General features: G+C 48.8%; 1 protein-coding gene across 8 annotated transcripts in view; it reads left to right on the top strand.

Annotated features, from left to right (window-relative positions):
* The window catches only part of ABCC6 (ATP binding cassette subfamily C member 6), a 115,546-nt gene extending 97,280 nt beyond the window's left edge, over positions 1 to 18,266 (top strand). For all 8 annotated transcript variants that reach the window (XM_039478381.2, XM_074381609.1, XM_074381610.1 and 5 more), the window contains 6 exons: positions 1,395 to 1,496; positions 2,007 to 2,153; positions 10,687 to 10,845; positions 10,923 to 11,089; positions 15,359 to 15,553; positions 15,886 to 18,266. In XM_039478381.2, coding sequence (XP_039334315.2) covers positions 1,395 to 1,496; positions 2,007 to 2,153; positions 10,687 to 10,845; positions 10,923 to 11,089; positions 15,359 to 15,553; positions 15,886 to 15,994 — 879 coding nt within the window. In that variant the 3' untranslated portion in view covers positions 15,995 to 18,266. The remainder of the gene's footprint in view (positions 1 to 1,394; positions 1,497 to 2,006; positions 2,154 to 10,686; positions 10,846 to 10,922; positions 11,090 to 15,358; positions 15,554 to 15,885) is intronic.
* The last annotated feature ends 2,484 nt before the right edge of the window (positions 18,267 to 20,750 follow it).

Here is a 20,750-nt window from a genome sequence, read left to right as displayed (position 1 = left end):
AGATGGGGTTTCATTACGTTGGCCAGGCTGGTCTCCAACTTCTGTGCTCAAGTGATCCACCCACCTCTGCCTCTCAAAGTGCTAGGATTACAGGCATGAGCCACCGTGCCTGGACACATTTTGTTAACTATTAATAACAGTATGTAATGTCAGTCTGTGACATCTATTGTATATACACATATAAGCATTTGTAATGGAGGCGGCACTATTCTAAGAGCTTTAGACAATTTTGTTGATTTTGGTTTGTTGTTGAGACAGGATCTCATTTTGTTACTCAGGCTTGAGTGCAGTGGTGTGATCTTGGCTCACTGCAGTCTCCATCTCCAGGCTCAAGGGATTCTCCAACCTCACTTTGCCAGTTAGCTGGGACTATAGGTGTGCACCACCATGCCTGACTAATTTTTTTTTTTTTAGAAACGGTTTCACCGTGTTGCTCAGTCTGGTCTCAAACTCTAGGTTCAAATTGTCTGACTGCCTCAGCCTCCCAAAATGCTAAGATTATAGGTGTGAGCCACCATGTCCTGCTGTTTTGGTTTGAGACAAGGTCGCACCCTGTCACCCAGACTGGAGTACAGTGACGTGATCACAGCTCACTGCAGCCTCCAACTCCTGGGGTCAATCTTCTCATCTTGGCCTTCCAAAAAGCTGGCATTATAGGGTACTGTCATTATCCTCATTTTATAGTTGAGGCTGCTAAGCTTAAGGATGAAGTAAGAGGCTGGCGCATGTTGGGTGGGGGGTGGGGGGTGGGGGGTATTTTCCTACGACATCCAGAAAGGCCTCTCTGAGGAGGTGACTTAGGAGGAAGTGAGGTAACAGCAGGAGAAAAAGCCCTGGGAGTTAAAGGTTCATCCCTGGTGTGTGAGAGGAACAGCAAGAAAGTGGGTGTGGCTGGAGAGGGTAGGCAAAGGCAGGGGTGCTGGGAAACAAGATTGGGGACGGGATGGCAGGACTAGAGCTGGTAATGGCTCATAGGAAGGAGCTTGGAGCAGTTTCAAGTGTCATGGGAAATCAGTGGCCACCTGGTCACAGTGGGGAAGCTGTCAGAATGGAATCAGTGACCCCGGGTCCTGTTGGGTGTCCTTGGGAGGGCCACACACCCTCTCTGGTCCTGTCTTCCCACCTGCATCAAGGCAGTTTGTACAGGCTGACGCCTGAGAGCTGCTTTTTGCTCTGCATGCTCTGGTTCTGCTGAAGGAAGGGGAGGAACCTGTTGGTTGCATCCAAATCCCAATTCCCTGGGTCCAGGTCCTCAGACTGCCCCACTCCTGCCTCCCTCTTTGCTCCCCTGAGTCTAGCCTCCCAGCAAAGGCTGGGAAACCTGGGGGGCTGATGCGAGCCCTCAAGTGGCCATGCCAAGGCATCTCCAAACCTGAGATGCCTTCTTGCACCAGGTGACCCAGACACTGCAGTGGGTTGTTCGCAACTGGACAGACCTAGAGAACAGCATCGTGTCAGTGGAGCGGATGCAGGACTATGCCTGGACACCCAAGGAGGTGATGGGTGGGAGGTGGGGAGGGGGCCCCGCAGGAACATATGGGGGGGACAGTGGGTCCCTGTTGACATCTGCTGCAGGCTTTGGGGCTTGCACCCTCTTCTCCCCTGACTCAACCCCACCACTATAGGTCAGAGTCACAGACAGGGTGTCAGCAATGGTTAGGAGCATAAGGTTTGGAGCCAGGCCAAATCTTGGCTCCTTTGCTTCTGAGCTTGAGGAAAGCTGATCATCTATGGGAGTGGCAGGGGACCATGAGGAGCAGCACCGCAACAGCAGTGTAGCTGCAACATGATAGTAACATAACGACAACAGCAGCATGATGGCAATATTCCAGCAACATGATAGTAACACATCCCATGCCTGCCCTTGTTGAATTCCCATAACCCTGTAAAACAGGAATAAATATGTCCATTTTGCAGAAGAGAAAAGTGAAGCTGAGAGAGGTGGGCCATCTTGTGTAAAGTCTTAGAGGAAGCCTCCTCTGACTCAGTGTCCCCTCCTGCTCCAGGCTCCCTGGAGGCTGCCCACGTGTTCACCTCAGCCCCCCTGGCCTCATGGTGGGCAGATCGAGTTCCGGGACTTTGGGCTAAGATACCGACCTGAGCTCCCACTGGCTGTGCAGGGCGTGTCCTTCAAGATCCACGCAGGAGAGAAGGTGAGTGGTTGTCTCACAATGTCCTCTTCATGGAATTCAGGCCAAAGGACTCCAGGGGCCAGGCCCTAAACCCTGGGCACCAACTGACTCCTCGGTGTCCCCACCTCAGGTCTCCTAGCTTTCAGACCTTTTACTCCCTACACAGAAGTTCTCACCTTCCCCAAACCTGTTTCCATCTTGTGACTTCCTCATCCATCTTGGCGTCCTCAGATGAGGAAGCAACTCCCTGACTTTCTTCTTCCTTTAACATTAACCCAGCACCTAATATGTGCTGGGCAGTGTGTTAAATGCTCCAAGTACGTTTTCCAGTTTGCACAAATGGGTTATTGGCTTTGCTGTGGGAGGCGTGAAAATCACTTCATAGCTCTGTCTCAGTTTTCCCATCTGTAAAATGAGACTGGTAATACTGATCTTTGAGTTGTGAAGTTTAACACATAAAAAATGCTCGGCTCATACAGAGTGCTCCGGAAATGTTTACTAATGCTTTTATTATTTGCATTTTTACTCTCACGACAAACATACAAGGGAGATGCTAGTACTATCCCATTTTACAGAGGCCCCATCGGGCCCCTTTACTGAATGTCTTTCTTCCCTGCCCCTCCTTGTCCCTGGGTCCCACTTCCTACTCTAGGTTTCCAGTGGATCCTGTATCACCAGTTCCAATCTGGTCTCTTGTGATTTTTAAAAATTAGATCTTATTTTTTTAAATTATACTTTAAGTTCTGGAGTACATGTGCAGAACACTCAGGTTTGTTTCATAGGTATACACATGCCATGGTGGTTTGCTGCATCTGTCACCCTGTCATCTACATTAGGCATTTCTCCTAATGCTGTTCCTCCCCTATCCTCCCACCTGCTGACAAGCCCCGGCGTGCGATGTTCCCCTCCCTGTGTCCATGTGTTCTCATTGTTCAACACCCTCTTAAGAGTGGGAACAGGCGGTGTTTGGTTTTCTGTTCTTCTGTCAGTTTGCTGAGAATGATGGCTTCCAGCTTTATCCATGTCCCTGCAAAAAACATGAACTCATCCTTTTTTATGGCTACATAGTATTCCATGGTGTATATGTGCCACATTTTCTTTTTCCAGTCTATCATTGATGGGCATTTGGGTTGGTTCCAAGTCTTGGCTATTGTGAACAGTGCCACAAACATATGTGTGCATGTGTCTTTATAGAACGATTTATAATCCTTTGGGTATACACCCAGTAATGGGATTGCTGGGTCAAATGGGATTTCTAGTTCTAGTTCCTTGAGGAATCGCCACACTGTTTTCTGCAATGGTTGAACTAATTTACATTCCCACCAACAGTGTAAAAGTGTTCCTATTTCTCCACATCCTCTCCAGCATCTGTTGTCTCCTGATTTTTTAATGATCGCCATTAGAACTGGCATGAGATTGTATCTCAATGTAGTTTTCATATGCATTTCTCTAATGACCAGGGATGATGAGCTTTTTTTCCTATGTGTATTGACCGCATAAATGTCTTTTGCGAAGTGTCTGTTCATATCCTTTGACCACTTTTTGATGGTTTTTTTCCTTGAAAATTTGTTTAAGATTCTGGATATTAGCCTTTTGTCAGATGGGTAGATTGCAGTTTTGTTTTGTTTTTCTCTTCTGTTGGTTGCCGGTTCACTCTAATGATAGGTTCTTTTACTGCGCAGAAGCTCTTCAGTTTAAGTAGATCCCGTATGTCTATTTTGGCTTTTGTTGTTCTAGTCACGAAGTTCCTGCCCGTGCCTATGTCCTGAATGGTATTGCTTAGGTTTTCTTCTAGAGTTTTTATGGTGTTAGGTCTTACGTTTCATCCCTCTGGAGTTAATTTTTGTATAAGGTGTAAGGAAGGGATTCAGTCTGAGCTTTCTGCACATGGCTAAGCCAGTTTTCCCAACACCATTTATTAAATAGGGAATCCTTTCCCCATTGCTTTTGTCAGGTGTGTCAAAGATCAGATGGTTACGTACGTGTGGAGTTATTTCTGAGGCCTCTGTTCTATTCTATTGATCTGTATCTCTGTTTTGGTACCAGTACCATGCTGTTTTTATTACTGTAACCTTGTAGTGCAATTTGAAATCGGGTAGCATGATGCCTCCAGCTTTGCTTTTTTTCTGCTTACAATTGTCTTGGCTATGCAGGCTCTGTTTTGCTTCCATATGACGTTTAAAGTGGTTTTTTTCCCCAATTCTGTGAAGAAAGTCAATGGTAGCTTGATGGGGATAGCACTGGATCTATAAATAACTTTGGGCAGGATGCCTATTTTCACGATACTGATTATTCCTAACCATGAGCAGGGAATGTTTTTCCATCTGTTTGTGTCCTCTCTTATTTCCTTGAGCAGTGGTTTGTAGTTCTCCTTGAAAAGGTCCTTCACATCTCTTTTTAGTTGTATAGCTAGGTATTTTATTCTCTTTGTAGCAATTGTGAATGGGAGTTCACTCATGATTTGGCTCTGTCTGTTATGGTGTATAGGAATGCTAGTGATTTTTGCACATTGATTATGTATCCTGAGACTTTGCTGAAGTTGCTTATTGCTTATCACCTTAAGGAGATTTTGGGCTGAGACGATGGGGTTTTCTAAATATACAATCATGTCATCTGCAAATAGAGACAATTTGACTTCCTCTTTTCCTAATTGAATACCCTTTGATTGTTGTGGGCAGAACTTCAAATATTATGTTGAATAGCAGTGGTAAGAGAGGGCATCCTTGTCTTGTGCCAGTTTTCAAAGGGAATGCTTCCAGTTTTTGCCCATTCAGTATGATATTGGCTGTGGATTTGTCATAAATAGCTCTTATTATTTTGGGATACATTCCATCAATACCTAGTTTATTGAGACTTTTTAGCATAAAGCGCTGTTGAATTTTGTCAAAGGCTTTCTCTGCATCTATTGAGATAATCATGTGGTTTTTGTCTTTGGTTCTGTTTATGTGATGGATTATGTTTATAGATTTGCATATGTTGAACCAGCCGTGCATCCCAGAGATGAAGCTGCTTTGATCATGATGGATACGTTTTTTGATGTGCTGTTGGATTCGGTTTGCCAGTATTTAATGGAGGATTTTTGCATTAATGTTCATCATGGATAGTGGCCTGAAATTTTCCTTTTTAGTTATGTCTCTGCCAGGTTTTGGTATTGTGATGATGTTGGTCTCAAAATGAGTTAGGGAGGATTCTCTCTTTTTGTATTGTTGGGAATAGTTCAGAAGGAGTGGTACCAGCTCCTCTTTGTACCTCTGGTTGAATTCAGCTGTGAACTCAACTGGGCCTGCACTTTGTTTTTGGTTGGTAGGTTATTAATTGCTGCCTCAATTTCAGACATTGTTTGGTGTATTCAGCGATTCAACTTCTTCCTGGTTAGTTTGGGAGGGTGTAAGTGTTCAGGAATTTATCCATTTCTTCTAGATTTACTGGTTTATTTGCATAGAAGTATTTGTAGTAATCTGATGGTAGTTTGTATTTCTGTGGGATCAGTGGTGACATCCCCTTCATCATTTTTTATTGCATCTGTTTGATTCTTCTCTCTTTCCTTCTTTATTAGTCTGGTTAGTGGTCTATTTTGGTTTAAAAAAAAACTGCTGAATTTATTTATTTATTTTTTGGAAGGGTTTGTGTCTCTATCTCCTTCAGTTCTGCTCTGATCTTAGTTATTTCTTGTCTTCTGCTAGCTTTTGAATTTGTTTGATCTTACTCCTCTAGTTCTTTTAATCATGACGTTAGGGTGTTGATTTTAGATTTTTCCTCATTTCTCTTTTGGGCATTTAGTGCTATAAATTTCCCTCTAGACAATGCTTTAAATGTGTCCCAGAGATTCTGGTATGTTGCATCTTAATTCTTAGTGGTTTCAAAGAACATCTTTATTTTTGCCTTCATTTCATTATTTATCCAGTAGTCATTCAGGAGCAGGTTGATCAGTTTTCATGTAAGTGTGCGGTTTTGAGTGAGTTTCTTAATCCTGAGTTCTAATTGGATTGCACTGTGGTCTGAGAGACTATCATGATTTCCATTCTTTTGCATTTGCTAAGGAGCATTTTACTTCCAATTATGTGGTAAATTTTAGAGTAAGTGTGATGTGGTGCTGAGAAAAATGTATATTCTGTGGATTTGGAATGGAGAGTTCTGTAGATGTCTATTAGGACTGCTTGGTCCAGATCCAAGTTCAAGTCCTGGATATCCTTGTTAATTTTCTGTCTTGATTTAATATTGACAGTGGGGTGTTAAAGTCTCCCACTATTATTGTATGGAAGTCTAAGTTTCTTTGTAGGTCAGTAAGAACTTGTCTTATGTATCTAGGTGCTCCTGTATTGTGTGTGTGTGTATGTTAGCTTTTCTTGTTGCATTGATCCCTTTACCATTATGTAATGCCCTTCCTTGTCTCTTTTGATCTTTGTTGTTTTAAAGTCTATTTTATCAGACACTAGGATTGCAACTCCTGCTTTTATTTGCTCTCCATTGGCTTGGTAAATCCTCTTCCATCCCTTTGAGCCTGTATCTTTGCATCTGAGATGGGTCTTCTGAATACAGCACACCAATGGGTCTTGACTCTATCCAATTTGCCAGTCTGCGTCTTACGATTGGGGCATTTAGCCCATTTACATTTAAGATTATTCTTATGTGTGAATTTGATGCTGCCATTTTGATGCTAGCTGGTTGTTTTGGCCTATTAGTTAACATAGTTTCTTCATAGTGTTGATGGTCTTTACAATTTGGTATCTTTGTGCCGTGCCTGGCACTGGCTGTTCCTTTCTGTGTTTACTGCTTCCTTCAAGAGCTCTTGTAAGGCAGGCCTGGTAGTGAGGAAACCTCTCAGCAGGTGCTTGTCTGTAAAGGATTTTATTTTTCCTTCACTTATGAAACTTAGTTTGGCTGGATATGAAATTCTGGGTTGGACATTCTTTTCTTTAAGGATGTTGAATATTGGCCCCCACTCTCTTCTAGCTTGTAGGGTTTCTGCCAAGAGACCTGCTGTCAGTCTGATGGGCTTCCCTTTGTGGGTAACCTGACCTTTCTCTCAGTCTGCCCTTAGCATTTTTTTCTTCATTTCAACCCTGGTGAATCTAATGATTATGTGTCTTGGGGTTGCTCTTCTTGATGAATATCTTTGTGGTGTTCTATTTCCTGAATTTGAATGTTGGCCTGCCTTGCCAGGTTGGAGAGGTTCTCCTGGATAATAGCCTGAAGAGTGTTTTCCAAGTAGATTTCATTCTCTCCATCACTTTCAAATACACCAATCAAATGTAGATTTGGTCTATTCACATAATCCCGTATATCTTGGAGGCTTTGTTCATTTGTTTTCCCTTTTTTCTCTCATCTTGCCTTCTTGCTTTATTTCATTGAGTTGATCTTTAATCTCTGATAGCCTTTCTTCCACTTGATTGATTTGATTATTGAAGCTCGTGTATGCTTCACGAAGTTCTCATGGTGTTTTTCAGCTCCAGCAAGTCGTCTGTGTTAGTCTCTACACTCATTATTCTAGTTAGCATTTCGTCTCAACTTTTTTCAAGGTTTTTAGTTTCCTTGCATTGGGTTAGAACATGCTCCTTTAGCTTGGAGAAGTTTGTTATTACCCACCTTCTGAGGCCTGCTTCTGTCAATTCATCACACTCATTCTATCCAGTTTTGTTCCCTTGCTGGTGAGGAGCTGTGATCCCTTGGAGGAGGAGCAGCGTTCTGGTTTGTGGCAATTTCAGTTTTGCGCTGGTTTCTTCCTGTCTTTGTGGATTTATCTACCTTTGGTCTTTGAAGTTGGTGACTTTTGGATGGGGTCTCTGAGTGGTCATCCTTTCTGTTGGTGTTTCTTTTTGTTAGAAGGAAAACTTACAGGCCTCTCTGCTGTAGGTCCACTCTAAACCCTGCTTGCCTGGGAACCACCCCCAGGGGCTGCAGAGCAGCAAAGATTGCTGCCTGTTCCTTCCTCTGGTGGCTTCATCTCAGAAGGGTACCCAGCAGATGACAGCCATAGATCTCCTGTATGAGGTATCTCCCAGTCAAGATAAACGGGGTCAGGGAGCCACTTGAGGAGGCAGTCTGTCCCTTATCAAAGCTTAGGCACTGTGCTGGGAGATCCATTGCTCCCTTCAGAGCTGCGGGGCAGGGACATTTAAGTTTGCTGAAGCTGAGCCCACAACTGCCCCTTGTCCCAGGTGCTCTGTCCCAGGAAGGTGGGGGCTTTATTAATAACTCCCTGATGAGCTGCTGCCTTGTTTCAGAAATGCCCACCCCAGCAAGAAGGGAGTCTAGTGACAGTCTGCCTGCAGAGGCCTTGCTGAGCTGCTGTGAGCTCTGCCCAGTTGCTGTGTAAATTTCCTTGTGAACTTTGTTTACACAGGCGAGGTTAAAACCAACTACTCAAGCTGCAACATTGGCAGATGCCCTACCCCCTACCAAGCTCGAACGCCCCAGGTTGAGCTCCGACTGCTGTGCTGGCTGTGAGAATTTCAAGCCAGTGGATCTTAGCTTGCTGGTCTTCTTGAGGGTAGAATCAACCAAGCCAATTCACTTTTCTTCCTGGCTAGAGCCCCATTTTTCAGGGAATGAGCGGTGCTGGCTGGCTGGCTGGCATTCCATGCTCCACTGGGGTGTGTGAGAGAAAAAATCTGCTGCAGCCAGAATGACCACCCAGTTTTGTGCTGGAACCCTGGGACATTGGTGTCCTAGGCACTGGAGGGAATCTTGGTGGAAAACTTTGTCTTTTCTGAGACAGAATCTCACTCTGTCACCCAGGCTGGACTGCGGTTTCACTGTCTCTGCTCACTGCAACCTCAGCCTCCAAGGTTCAAGTGATTCTCCTGCCTTAGCTCCCTGAGTAGTGCGGATTACAGGTGCATAGCACCATGCCTGGCTAATTTTTGTATTTTTAGTAGAGACTGGGTTTTACCATGTTGGCCAGGTTGGTCTCGAATTCCTGACCTCAAATGACCACCTGCTGCGGGCTCCCAAAGTGCTGCGATTACAGGCACGAGCCACCATGCCCAGCCATCCTGTGATCTTTATCAGCAGCTGACACTGCATGTCATTCCCCTGCTCAAAACCTTGTAGTAGTTCCAGCTTCTCTTGGGCTAAAGTCTGAATTCCTGAGCTTGGTATTCAAGGCTCTGCCTAGCCCGGGTCCTGCCCCCACCTCCTCTTTCATTGCTCTGCCAGGGCTGAGCCAGTGTTGTGGAGCAGCTGTATCTCTGCCACGGGGCATGTGGTACGATGAGCTCCATGAGCTTCTAGTTTTGGAAGCCCACTTGGTGGGTTCATTACCTGGAGTGTTCGCCTTCCTTGAACTCCTATTCAGCCTGGAAGCTTCCATGCAAGTATCTCCTCCTCCGTGAGGCCTTCTCTTTTCACCGCTATCAAATCCCAGGGAGCAAGCGCAGCACCTCGTTGCTTCCCTGAATTGCCACAGGTCCAGAGCTTCATAATAAACAGTGTTGTCGGCTGGGTGCCGGGGCTTATACCTGCAATCCCAGCATTTTGGGAGGCCAAGGTTGGCAGATCACTTGAGGCTAGGAGTATGAAACCAGCCTGGCCAACATGGTGAAACCCCATCTCTACTAAAAATACAAATACTAGCCAAGCATGGTGGCAGGAACATGTAGTCCCAGCTACTCAGGAGGCTGAGGCAGGAGAATCTCTTGGCCCTGGGAGGTGGAGGTTGTAGTGAGCCAGGATTGCACAACTACACTCCAGCCCAGGTGATAGAGCAAGACTCTGTCTCAAAAATGAATAATCAGTCAATAAAAAGAGCATTGTTCGTTGTACTGTATTACATTTACTCAATTGCACTGTTTCCCATTCGAGATGGTGGCACACTGGAGCTAGGACCCTTTAATTCCTTTACTTCTGGTGCTATACATGTGCTTGGCATACTGCGGGGTGACCCACATGTTTCAGCCATTTATTAAATAATGTTAAACCCCACCTTGCGTCAGACGCTGGGGATGCAATAGTAGCAAGAGAGATAAAGATGGATGATGGGTAACAGACGGGAGATGGATAAGGGAATGGACCCGGATAGGAGGGACGAATGAGAGAAAAAATGGAAAGAAAGGGTTAACAAACTGATGAATAGGGGAGAAGAAATGAGAAATGGATGGATAGATGGAAGGGGCTAGAAGAATCAGAGGGATGGGATTGGGAATGGGTGGGTGGGTGGGATGGGATGGGATGGAAGAGAGAGAGAGGGATGGGGTTGGGGATGGGTGTGATGGGGTGGGAAAAAGGGTCACAGGGATGGATGAAAGCCTGGATGGGGTGGGGGAGTAGAAACAAGAGCTGATGGAGAGGTATAAATAGAAGGATGAGGAAAGATGGAGGAACTAAAGGTTGATGAGGAGAATGATGGGAACGAGATAGCGGGTAAGGGGAAGCTAGAGAAGAATGCAGATGGAAGACTGGCTGGATTGATGGGTGGATATACAGAAAGGTGGACGATGGAAGGGGGGCCTTTACACAGGGAGGGATGGGCAGACGGATCTGGGGCATAGTGGAAACATAGCCCCCAAAATGCCGACAGACCCTCCAGTCAGACCAGGGCTTTCCTCCCGGGCAGGTGGGCATTGTTGGCAGGACAGGGGCCGGAAAGTCCTCCCTAGCCTGTGGGCTGCTGCGGCTCCAGGAGGCAGCTGAAGGCGGGATCTGGATCGATGGGGTCCCCATTGCCCACGTGGGGCTGCACACACTGCGCTCCAGGATTACCATCATCCCTCAGGTGAGGCCAGTCACGGGCTGGGCAAAGGTGGGAGGCGTGGTGGGGCCCTGCTCTGATCCACCGCCCGTCCCCACCAGGACCCCATTCTGTTCCCTGGCTCTCTACGGATGAACCTCGACTTGCTGGAGGAGCACTCGGACGAAGCTATCTGGGCAGCCCTGCAGACGGTGCAGCTCAAAGCTCTGGTGGCCAGCCTGCCCGGCCAGCTGCAGTACAAGTGTGCTGACCGAGGCCAGGACCTGAGGTATGGTCATCCCACCAGGGCCGGGACCTGCAGGGAGGTGGGGGATGGGGAATGGCCAGACTTTCCCAAGGGCCCTCAGGCAGTGCCTCCTCTGGTAGGATTATTACTCTTATGTAATGACCATGTCTCTCTTTTTTGAGATAGTTTCACTCTTATTGCCCAGGCTGGAGTGCAATGGCATGATATATCGGCAATCTCCACCTCCTGGGTTCAAGCGATTCTTCTGCTTTGGCCTCCTGAGTAGCTGGGATTACAGGGCACCTGTCACCACATCTGGCTAACTGTAGTTTTAGTAGAGATGGTGTTTTGCCATCTTGGCCAGGCTGGTCTCAAACTGCTGACCTCCTGATCCGCCCGCCTAGGCCTCCCAAAGTGCTGGCATTACAGGTGTGAGCCACTGCACCCGGCCAAATGTCTCTTATCTGCAATTCCAAGCTCCAACACGGTTTCTGAGTACCAAGATTCCCCCCCTAAATTAGCCTTCCAAACATATTTGGTGGTAAAACACCACCTCAACTGACACAGGGCTACTGATAGCCTTTATTGCTCTTGCTCAGCATTTATTGTGCTATAAAAATACTGTTTGATATTGGGTGGTAACCTCACCACTCACTGGGACTGTAAGTAACAGAATTTTTTTTTTTAATGTCAAGTGTGGGCTGGGTGCCGTAGTTCATGCCTGTAATCCCAGCACTTTGGGAAGCTGAGGCAGGAGGATTGCTTGAGTCCAGGAGTTCAAGACTAGCCTGGGCAACACAGGAAGACCCCATCTCTAGGACTACAGGCGTATGCCACCATGCCTGGCTAATGTATTTTTTCATAGTTACTTGGGAGGCTGAGGTGGAAGGAAAGTTTGAGCCAGGGAGCCGAAGGTTGTAGTGAGCCGAGATCATGCCACAGCACTTCAGCCTGGGTGACAGAGTGAGATCCTATCTCAAAAAAAAAAAAAAAAAAAAAGTTTGTAGGCGTGGTGGCTGATATCTGTAATCCCAGCACTTTGGGAGGCTGAGGTGGATGGATCACTTGAGGTCAGGAGTTCAAGACCAGCCTGGTGAAATTCCATCTCTACTAAAAATAAATTCGCTGGGTATGGTGGCAGGCGCCTGTAGTCCCAGCTACTTGGGAGGCTGAGGTAGGAGAATTGCTTGAACCCAGGAGGTGGAGGTTGCAACGAGCCAAGATCACACCGCTGCACTCCAGCCTGGGCTCCATCTCAACAACTAACAATTGTGGGGAAAAAATACACATAAAATTTACTATCTCAACTTTTGTTGTGGAGACAAGAGTCTGGCTCTGTCATCCAGGCTGGAGTGCAGCGGTGCAATCTCGGCTTACTGCAACTTCCGCCTCCCAAGCTCAAGCCTTCTCCCCCCTCAGCGTCCTGAGTAGCTGAGATTAAGAGGTGTGAGCCACCACGCCCAGCTCATCTTTCTTCTGTAGAGACGGTTTCGCCATGTTGCCTAGGTCTCCCAAAGCTCTGGGATTACAGGTGTGAGCCGCCACAAGCCCATCTGACCCGTTTTTCGGGGTGCAGTTTCTGTAGTAATACGTACATTCAGTTCCACAACAGAACTGAAACTCTACCCATGAAACCCTAACTCCCCTTGTCCCCTACCCAGCCCCTGGCCACCAGCATTTTATTTTATTTTACTTTATTTTTGAAACAAGAGTTTGACTCTTGTTGCCCAAGCTGGAGTGCAACAGCGTGATCTCCACTTACTGCAACCTCTGGCTCCTGGGTTCAAGAGATTCTCCTGGTTCAGCCTCCCAAGTAGCTGGGATTACAGACATGCGCCACCACCCCCAGCTTATTTTGTATTTTTCAGTAGAGACGGAGTTTCTCCATATTCGTTAGGCTAGTCTCAAACTCCTGACCTCAGGTTATCCGTCTGCCTTGGCCTCCCAAAGCGCTGGGTGTTAAGCCACGGCGCGCAGCCTCTTTCTGTATCTCTAAATGTGACTACTCTGGATGAAGTGGAATCATAGTGTCTGTCTTTTGTGACTGGCTTGTTTCACGTAGCATGGTGCCCTCGAGGTTCATCTGTGGTGTAGCCCTGTCAGATTCCCTTCCTTTTAAAGGCTGAATCATTTTCCATGACAGGGATAGACCACGTTTTGCTAATCCATTTATCTGCCAGTAGGTACCCAGGCTGTTTCCACCTTTTGGCCACTTTGAATAATGCCACTATGAACATAGTTGTACAGGCATGCCTTTAAAAACAAACCAAGGTGGCCAGGTGCGTTGGCTCACCCCTGTAATCCCAGCACTATAGGAGGCTGAGGTAGGCAGTTGAGACCAGTCTGACCAATATGGTGAAGCCGTGTCTCTACTAAAAATACAAAAATTAGCCAGGTGAGGTGGCAGGTGCCTATAATCCCTGCTCAAGAGGCTGAGACATTGAGGCAGGAGAATCGTTTGCACCCAGGAGGCAGTGGCTACAGTGAGCTGAGATTGCGCCACTGCACTCCAGCCTGGGTGACGGAGCAAGACTCCCTCTCAAAACAAAACAAAACAGGCTGTTCAGGATTTATAAACCCCTCTGACCCTGAGCGTGTTAGAAGGGCTCGCAGTCGCCAGTCATTTCCAGCATTAGAGGCAGCGTTGCTCGGTGGGTGAGAGTATACACAGGTGACTGACTGCCTGGCGCAATTCCAGGCCCCCCACTTGCCAGCTCTAGGATCTTGGGCAACTTGCCCATCTCTTGTGCCTCAGTTTCTTGTCTGCAAAGTGGAAATAGCACCCACCTACTTTGCAAGGATTGAGTTACATGCACAAAGCTGTTGCAACCGTGTCAGGCAGAGAGGAAACCGTCATTATTCATTACAGTCCTCAGAGTCACACTCCTGCTAATGTCATTTCAAAGTTGGAATTGGAGGCCTGAGCCTTGCCTGAGGTCACACAGCTTGTAAGTAGTGAGGTCGGGACAAGACCCAGGCCCTCTACTGCCTGTGTGACGGTAGTGGGTTCTGATCGTCTAAAGGAATGCTTTAGACGTTTTGTGGAAGGGTTTATGGTGTTAAGACAGCCATGCTGGGGCCCGGGGCCCAGTTCCCACCTGGGTCAGGGACTCACTGTCCTCATGACCTGGAATCTCAACTTCTCCACTTGGAATCAGAGGGTGCTACTCCATGCCAAGGGCTTCCTCTGTGACAAGCCCACACCCTTTTACATGACTTGTCTTAACAATTCAGTGGGGGGATCCACAGACTCTGGGGTCATAGGACTTGGGTTCAAATTAGGGACCCACCACTAGCCTTGACACCTTGATCAAGCCACTGAGCTTCTCTGTATCTGTGTCCTCCTCTTTCAGAAGGGGAGAACAATAATACCTTCCTTTGTGGACATGAGGAGGGTTGAGTCAACATACATACAAGCACTTACATGTCTGGTACAAGGTGAAGACGCAGAAGTAGACATAGCCATAGACAGGCCAGGTGCAGTGCTGATGCCTGGAATCCCAAGTCCCACCCATGTGTTATACACGTGTACATTTAAGGCCTGCTTGACACCAGCCTGGAATGTCGTAGGAAGAGCATAGATTATATTCTGGAAGCAATGGTGGCTCATCGTAGGTTTGTTGGCAAGGGCAGGACTGAAGTCAAAGCTGTGCTTTTGCTGTTGGAGGAAATGTCAATTAGCGCAGCTGTTACGGAAAACAGCATGAGGATTTCTCAAACTAGAAGTAGAACTACTAGGGCACGGTGGCTCATGCCTGCAACCCCAACTTTGGGAGGCCAAGGCGGGTGGATCACCTGAGGTCAGGAGTTTGAGCCCAGCCTGGACAACATGGCGCCATCCTGTCTCTACTTAAAAAATAGAAAAAATTAGCCTAGTGTGGTGGCGCATGTCTGTAATTCCAGCTATTTGGGAGGCGGAGGCAGGAAAATCACTTGAATGGGGAGGTAGAGGTTACAGTGAGCCGAGATTGTACCACTGTACTCCAGCCTGGATGAAGAATGAATTTCCATCTCAAAAAAAAAAAAAAAATGAGAGCAAAGAAAAAAAATGGCCATCAACAGAAAAAAATGAAATACTCATGTCACAGGAAGGAAAACAGACACAAACGATTTGAATGACTTAGCTAGAGTCGGCCTGCTGAAAGCTGGCAGGAAGGGATTCCTCAGCTCTGCAGCTGGCAGACCCGGCGTGTGGGGATGTCTGAACACAGGCGCTGCACGCCTGCACTCTCACAGACCTGTTTCTGGGCACACCCCACACATCACGATGTGCCAACACACATCCCACCTAATTGTCCCAATCATTCCCAGTGTGGGCCAGAAACAGCTCCTGTGTCTGGCGCGTGCTCTTCTCCGGAAGACCCAGGTCCTCATCCTGGACGAGGCTACAGCTGCTGTGGACCCGGGCACGGAGCTGCAGATGCAGGCCGCGCTCGGGAGCTGGTTCGCACAGTGCACCGTGCTGCTCATCGCCCACCGCCTGCGCTCCGTGATGGACTGTGCCCGGTAAGCCCCCGCCCCGGCCAGACCTCCAGGCAGCCCTGCAGTGGGGTGCGGGGGGCAGAGGCAGTTGTGGGCAACTGGCTCCAGGTTAGAGCTGGAAGGGCCCTGAATGGGGCCAGAGCAGGAGGAATGCCCAAGAACACCCGCCAAGCGGGAAGGCTGCCCAAGGACATGCGCCCAGCACACGCTTCCAACCCAGCTGTGAGGGTCCGGGAGCTGCACAGACAGCAGGAGCTCTATGGAGAACACCTCAGTGCAGACACACTGGGCTCTCACAGCTGCCGAGAGCCTGGGCTGGTGTCCAAAGTGCCTCTCTGTCTCCCTCTCCCCCGCAGGGTTCTGGTCATGGACAAGGGGCAGGTGGCAGAGAGCGGCAGCCCAGCCCAGCTGCTGGCCCAGAAGGGCCTGTTTTACAGGCTGGCCCAGGAGTCAGGCCTCGTCTGAGCCAGGCTCCTCAACCATCCCCGCCCCACTGGGCCGGCCCGCAGAGCCTGCAGTGCTGGAGATGGAAGTGGTCCCGGGGTCATCAACAGATCCACGAGATGTTGAGTCTAGACCTGCTTTTGCTCTCTGGGAGGAAAATGGCAGAAAAAGTGGCCAAAGGTCACACAGCACCAGAGCTGGAAGGACCTAGCAATATACAAACCACCTGCAGCCAGTGTCAACAGTGACCCTCAGCTCTGGCTGAGCCCTGGACTCACCTGGGGACTCAAGTACCTGCCTAGGCCCGCCGTAGACCCTTAAATCGGTATCCCTGGGGCTGGGGACTGCCATGGTGTGTGTACGTCTTACAAATTGACAGGTTTATTTTCGGATAATCCTAAATTCACGTGCAGTTAAAGGAAACAATATTGAGAAATTCATGTACTCGTTACCCTATTTCTCCCAAAGGCAACATCTTGCTAACTCTAGAGTATCACAGCCAGGGAATTAACATCGACACACCAGTCTTGCTTGGTTTTCCCATTTGACTTCTACATGTGGGTATGTATTTATTTTGGTCCATGCAGTTTTATCACACATATAGGCTTGTGAATCCACACCATGGTGAGGATACGGAAGAGCCACCACCATTTTCTGACCACACCCATCTCCCGCACTCCTGCCCCCAGCGACCATGCTCTGTTCCCCAGTTTTGTGTATATATAGATCGAGCTATATATATTTTTTGAGACAGTCTCACCCTGTGGGCCCAGGCTGGAGTGCAGTGGCACAATCTCAGCTCACTGCAACCTCCATCTCCCAGGCTCAAGCAATTCTCCCACCTCAACCTCCCAAGTAGCTGGGATTACAGGTGCCCGCCACCATGCCCAGCTAATATTTGTATTTTTAGCAGAGATGGGGTTTCACCATATTGACCAGGCTGGTCTCCAACTCCTGACCTTAGGTGATCTGCCTGCCTCAGTCTCCCAAAGTGCTGGAATTACAGGCGTGAACCACCATGCCTGGCGGGTGCATTTCTTACATGTGGTTGCTAAAGACCAAATTCCAGCTTCCAGCTGGGGGCACCCCAGCAACCATCAGAACACCTGGAGTGTTTCTTTTCACCGTTCTGCTCCAGAGGCTGCTGACATCCAGAGGCCGGACTCCACTGAGCGTGGAGAACTTGCTGTAACCCAGGGCAGCCAATGCACAGCTCATTGCATTCCTCACACGTTACTTTTCGAGAGTCTTACTCTGTTACCCAGGCAGAAGCCCAGTGCTACGATCTCGGCTCACTGCACCCTCTGCCTCCCAGGTTCAAGCGGTTCTCCTGCTACAGCCCGCTGAGTGAGTAGCTGAGATGACAGACATCCACCACCACACCTGCTAATTATTTTTGTATTTTTACTAGAGCTGGAGTTTCACCATGTTGGCCAGGGTGGTCTTGAACTCCTGACATCAGGTCATCCGCACCCCCCTCAGCCTCCCAAAGTACTGGGATTATAGCCGTCAACCACTATGCCCAGCTGCCTCACACCTGTTTCTGACAGTGGTCAGAAAATTAATATTGGACTCACCAAACCAGCTTCAGTCACCAGGAAAGAAGAACCATGTCTAACACAGCCAAGCTTAAGGCCACAGAGAGATCGCGGGGAAGGGAGGGCAGCGTGAGACGCCAGATCCTAACTTGACACTAGCCAGGGCCTCTCACTGACCTCGTGGCACTGCTGCAAGGATCACCTAAGTTAATACAACATGGATTTGAGTGTGTGGAAGCAGAGAAGGCAATACCCCAGGCTTTCTTAACCTTAGCATTACTGACACGTAGGGCCACAAAGTTCTGTGCTGTGCAAACACGTCCTGTACACCATAGATGGTCAGCAGTGTCCCTGGCCTCTTATTCACTAGATGCCGTAACATCCTCCCCCTTCCACCACCACAGGTGTGGCAAAGTATCTTCAGACACTGCCCCACATCCCCTGGGGAGTCAAAACCACCTGGTTGGGCCAGACACAGTAACTCACACCTATAATCACGCTTTGGGAGGGCGAGGTAGGCCGATCACTTAAGGTCAAAAGTTCGAGACCAGCCTTCCTAACATGGTGAATCTCCAGCTCTACCAAAAATATAAAAAGTAGCTGGGTGTGGTGGCAGGTTCTAGTAAGCCCAGCCGTTCGGGAGGCTGAGGTAGGAGAATCATTTAAACCCAGGTGGAGGAGCCTGCAATGAACTGAGATCACGCCACTGCACTCCGGCCTGGGAGACTGGGAAAAAAAAAAAAAAAAACCCAAAACACAAAGACCCACGTGGTTGAGAATCCCCGGTCTAACCTGTCCCGCTGCCATCCATCATCCGCGGATATTTGGGCGGTGGCTGTGCCGGTGCCAGGCGGAGTGGGGAGGCGGGGAGTCCACCTTTTCTTGAGGACACTGGGCCTGCTCCGTCCATCTGGTCAAGGGACTTTCTGATGGCCCATCCTGACACAGGGTTTCGTAATGCCCCTTTTGGCCTGGAGTAATCCAAATCTAGATGGAAACACAGCTTCTACCTCCTTCAAAGTGGGGCAGGGAGTCCACAGTCTTCACCTGCCCCGAGTCATGCCCACAAAGCTGCGGACCTACAACTGCTTACTCCTAGCTCCATTTCACAGGTGAGGAAACTGAGGCTCGAGGAGTTGACATGACTTCACAACTCCTCACAAGTGGATGACCCAGTTAGTAAGGACAGTGGGGATCTGCTTCTGAGTCACTGCACCGGGCACGTGTATGCTGCAGACGAAGGAAGGGCAGCAGATGCAGCCTTTGTCTTTTCTCTGCCTGGAGCTGAGCCCCTCGACAGCTTTGCACAGTGACCCCAGGCAGGAGCTGCCATGTGGGCGTTTGGCAAACTTGGCTGGGCATGAGGCAGGGCCACCAGACCCTCCTTCCTAGGCTGTGTGCCAGGGAGCAGAGTGTGGGCCACGGGCAGCTGGCACGTGGGAACTGGTGCCTGCCAGTCTGCTAATGAGGCTGCTGTCCGGCCTGCACCACAGCTGCCTGGAGATGTGCCAGCAGGACTGCCCAGGCCATTCATCCCCCTGAAACAGGCTCTGGCCAGCAGCGCCTGGCTGGCGGGTGGAACACGAGTTAGATCGAGCAAGGCTGCAGACCCCCTCCCTCGGTCAATGCCAGCACCCGGTAGGCTCTTCAAACTCAACTCTGTCCACATTGCCACTGCAAACACCAAACTACCTGCACCTGACACTGCTCTAAATGCCTGCCACACACACACCCAGCAGACACAGGGAGGAAGCCACCATCACTGGGCCCCTCAGCAGGACACTTTGATAAGGTCCTACCATCTGGCCCTTTTAGCAGATGAGAAAGCAGAGCGTAAGTGGTGTCTGCCCTAGTGGTCTGGCTTCAAAGACTGTGTCCTCACCACCAGGCTACCTTTGTACCCCAAACCTAAAATGCAATTAAAAAAAAAATTACAGGCAGGAGCCACTCCATCCGGCCAATACTGCTAATTCTAATGGTCACAACTTCACCAGCTTCTCACTGGGCACCTTCATACTCCGGGTCCTAACGCAAGCCAATGACTTAATTCAGGCGTGAGCCACTACGCCTGGCGATACTACCCATTCTCATGGTTATGACCTTACTAGCCTTTCACTAGTCACCTTCATACTCTGTGGTTCCCAGTGCACATCAGTGGTTTCAGTGGGGCGTGAGTCACTGCACCCAGACAATACCACTAATTCTAATGCTCACCACCTCAACCGCCTTCTCTGAACACCTTTGAACACCACAATCCCTAGTGCAAGCCAACAATTTCAAACAGGGACAGCAAGGCTTGAGGGAACATGTGGCAGTGACAGAGTGTCCCCCGTGCACATGTACGTAGTACGTGGTTTTAGGAGTGGGAGAAATGCTGTGCTCTCCAAACGTAAGAAACGTTCCTTACTGCCCAGATTCACCCAGTCGAAGCTAGAAACCAAACACTCTAGTCTGACTACTCCACTACCCACAACTTGGGCACCACATCAATTAGGAAAGGCGGACATACTTCTCTTCCGCCGACACTGCTCCATTTCCGGCCTCCCGCGATGGTTGGGTGGGGACCAGGTGACTCATTTGGGACAACGAGCTGGGAGGGGGATTCACTGTGTCAGTTCTGGTTTTAGACACAAAATAGTGGGGGAAGAGTCGTCCACTCTCTTCTCCCACTGTGGGGACCTGGAAGCCAGCCCTTGGGAGGCCATGTCATAAAACCAGGACAGTCTGAATCAGCTGTCACAGGGAAATCAGCTACCCTAGAGAGGCAGCTGACTCTCGTCAAGAACCGCAGGAGCAGGAGATAAAGCCTTGCATGCATTTCCCAAGCTTTTATGGCGAATTTTACACTGCAGCATGGCCTTGCCTCTCCGGACTAACATAAAGGGACTTTCAGGCCCGGCGCGGTGGCTCATGCCTGCAATCCCAGCACTTTGGGAGGCTGAGGTGGGCAGATCCCTTGAGCCCAGGAGTTTAAGACCCATCTGGTTAACACAGCAAGACTCTGTCTCTATAAAAAATTTTAACAATTAGCCAGGCATGGTGGTACATGCCTGTAGTCTCAGCTACTCTGGAGGCCAAAGCAGAAAGAACGTTTGAACCCAGGACGCTGAGGCCGCCGTGAGCTATGATTGTGCCACTGCATACCAGTCTGGGCAACAGAGTGAGACCCTGCCTCTAGGAAAAAAAGGCAGGGGGCAGGATTTTCAAGGATCATTCTGCCCACATGTGATTTCTGCCTC

The sequence above is a fragment of the Saimiri boliviensis genome, chromosome 12, assembly GCF_048565385.1.
Source record: "Saimiri boliviensis isolate mSaiBol1 chromosome 12, mSaiBol1.pri, whole genome shotgun sequence".
Taxonomy (NCBI): domain Eukaryota; kingdom Metazoa; phylum Chordata; class Mammalia; order Primates; family Cebidae; genus Saimiri; species Saimiri boliviensis.
This window is presented reverse-complemented; position numbering and strand designations above follow the sequence as displayed.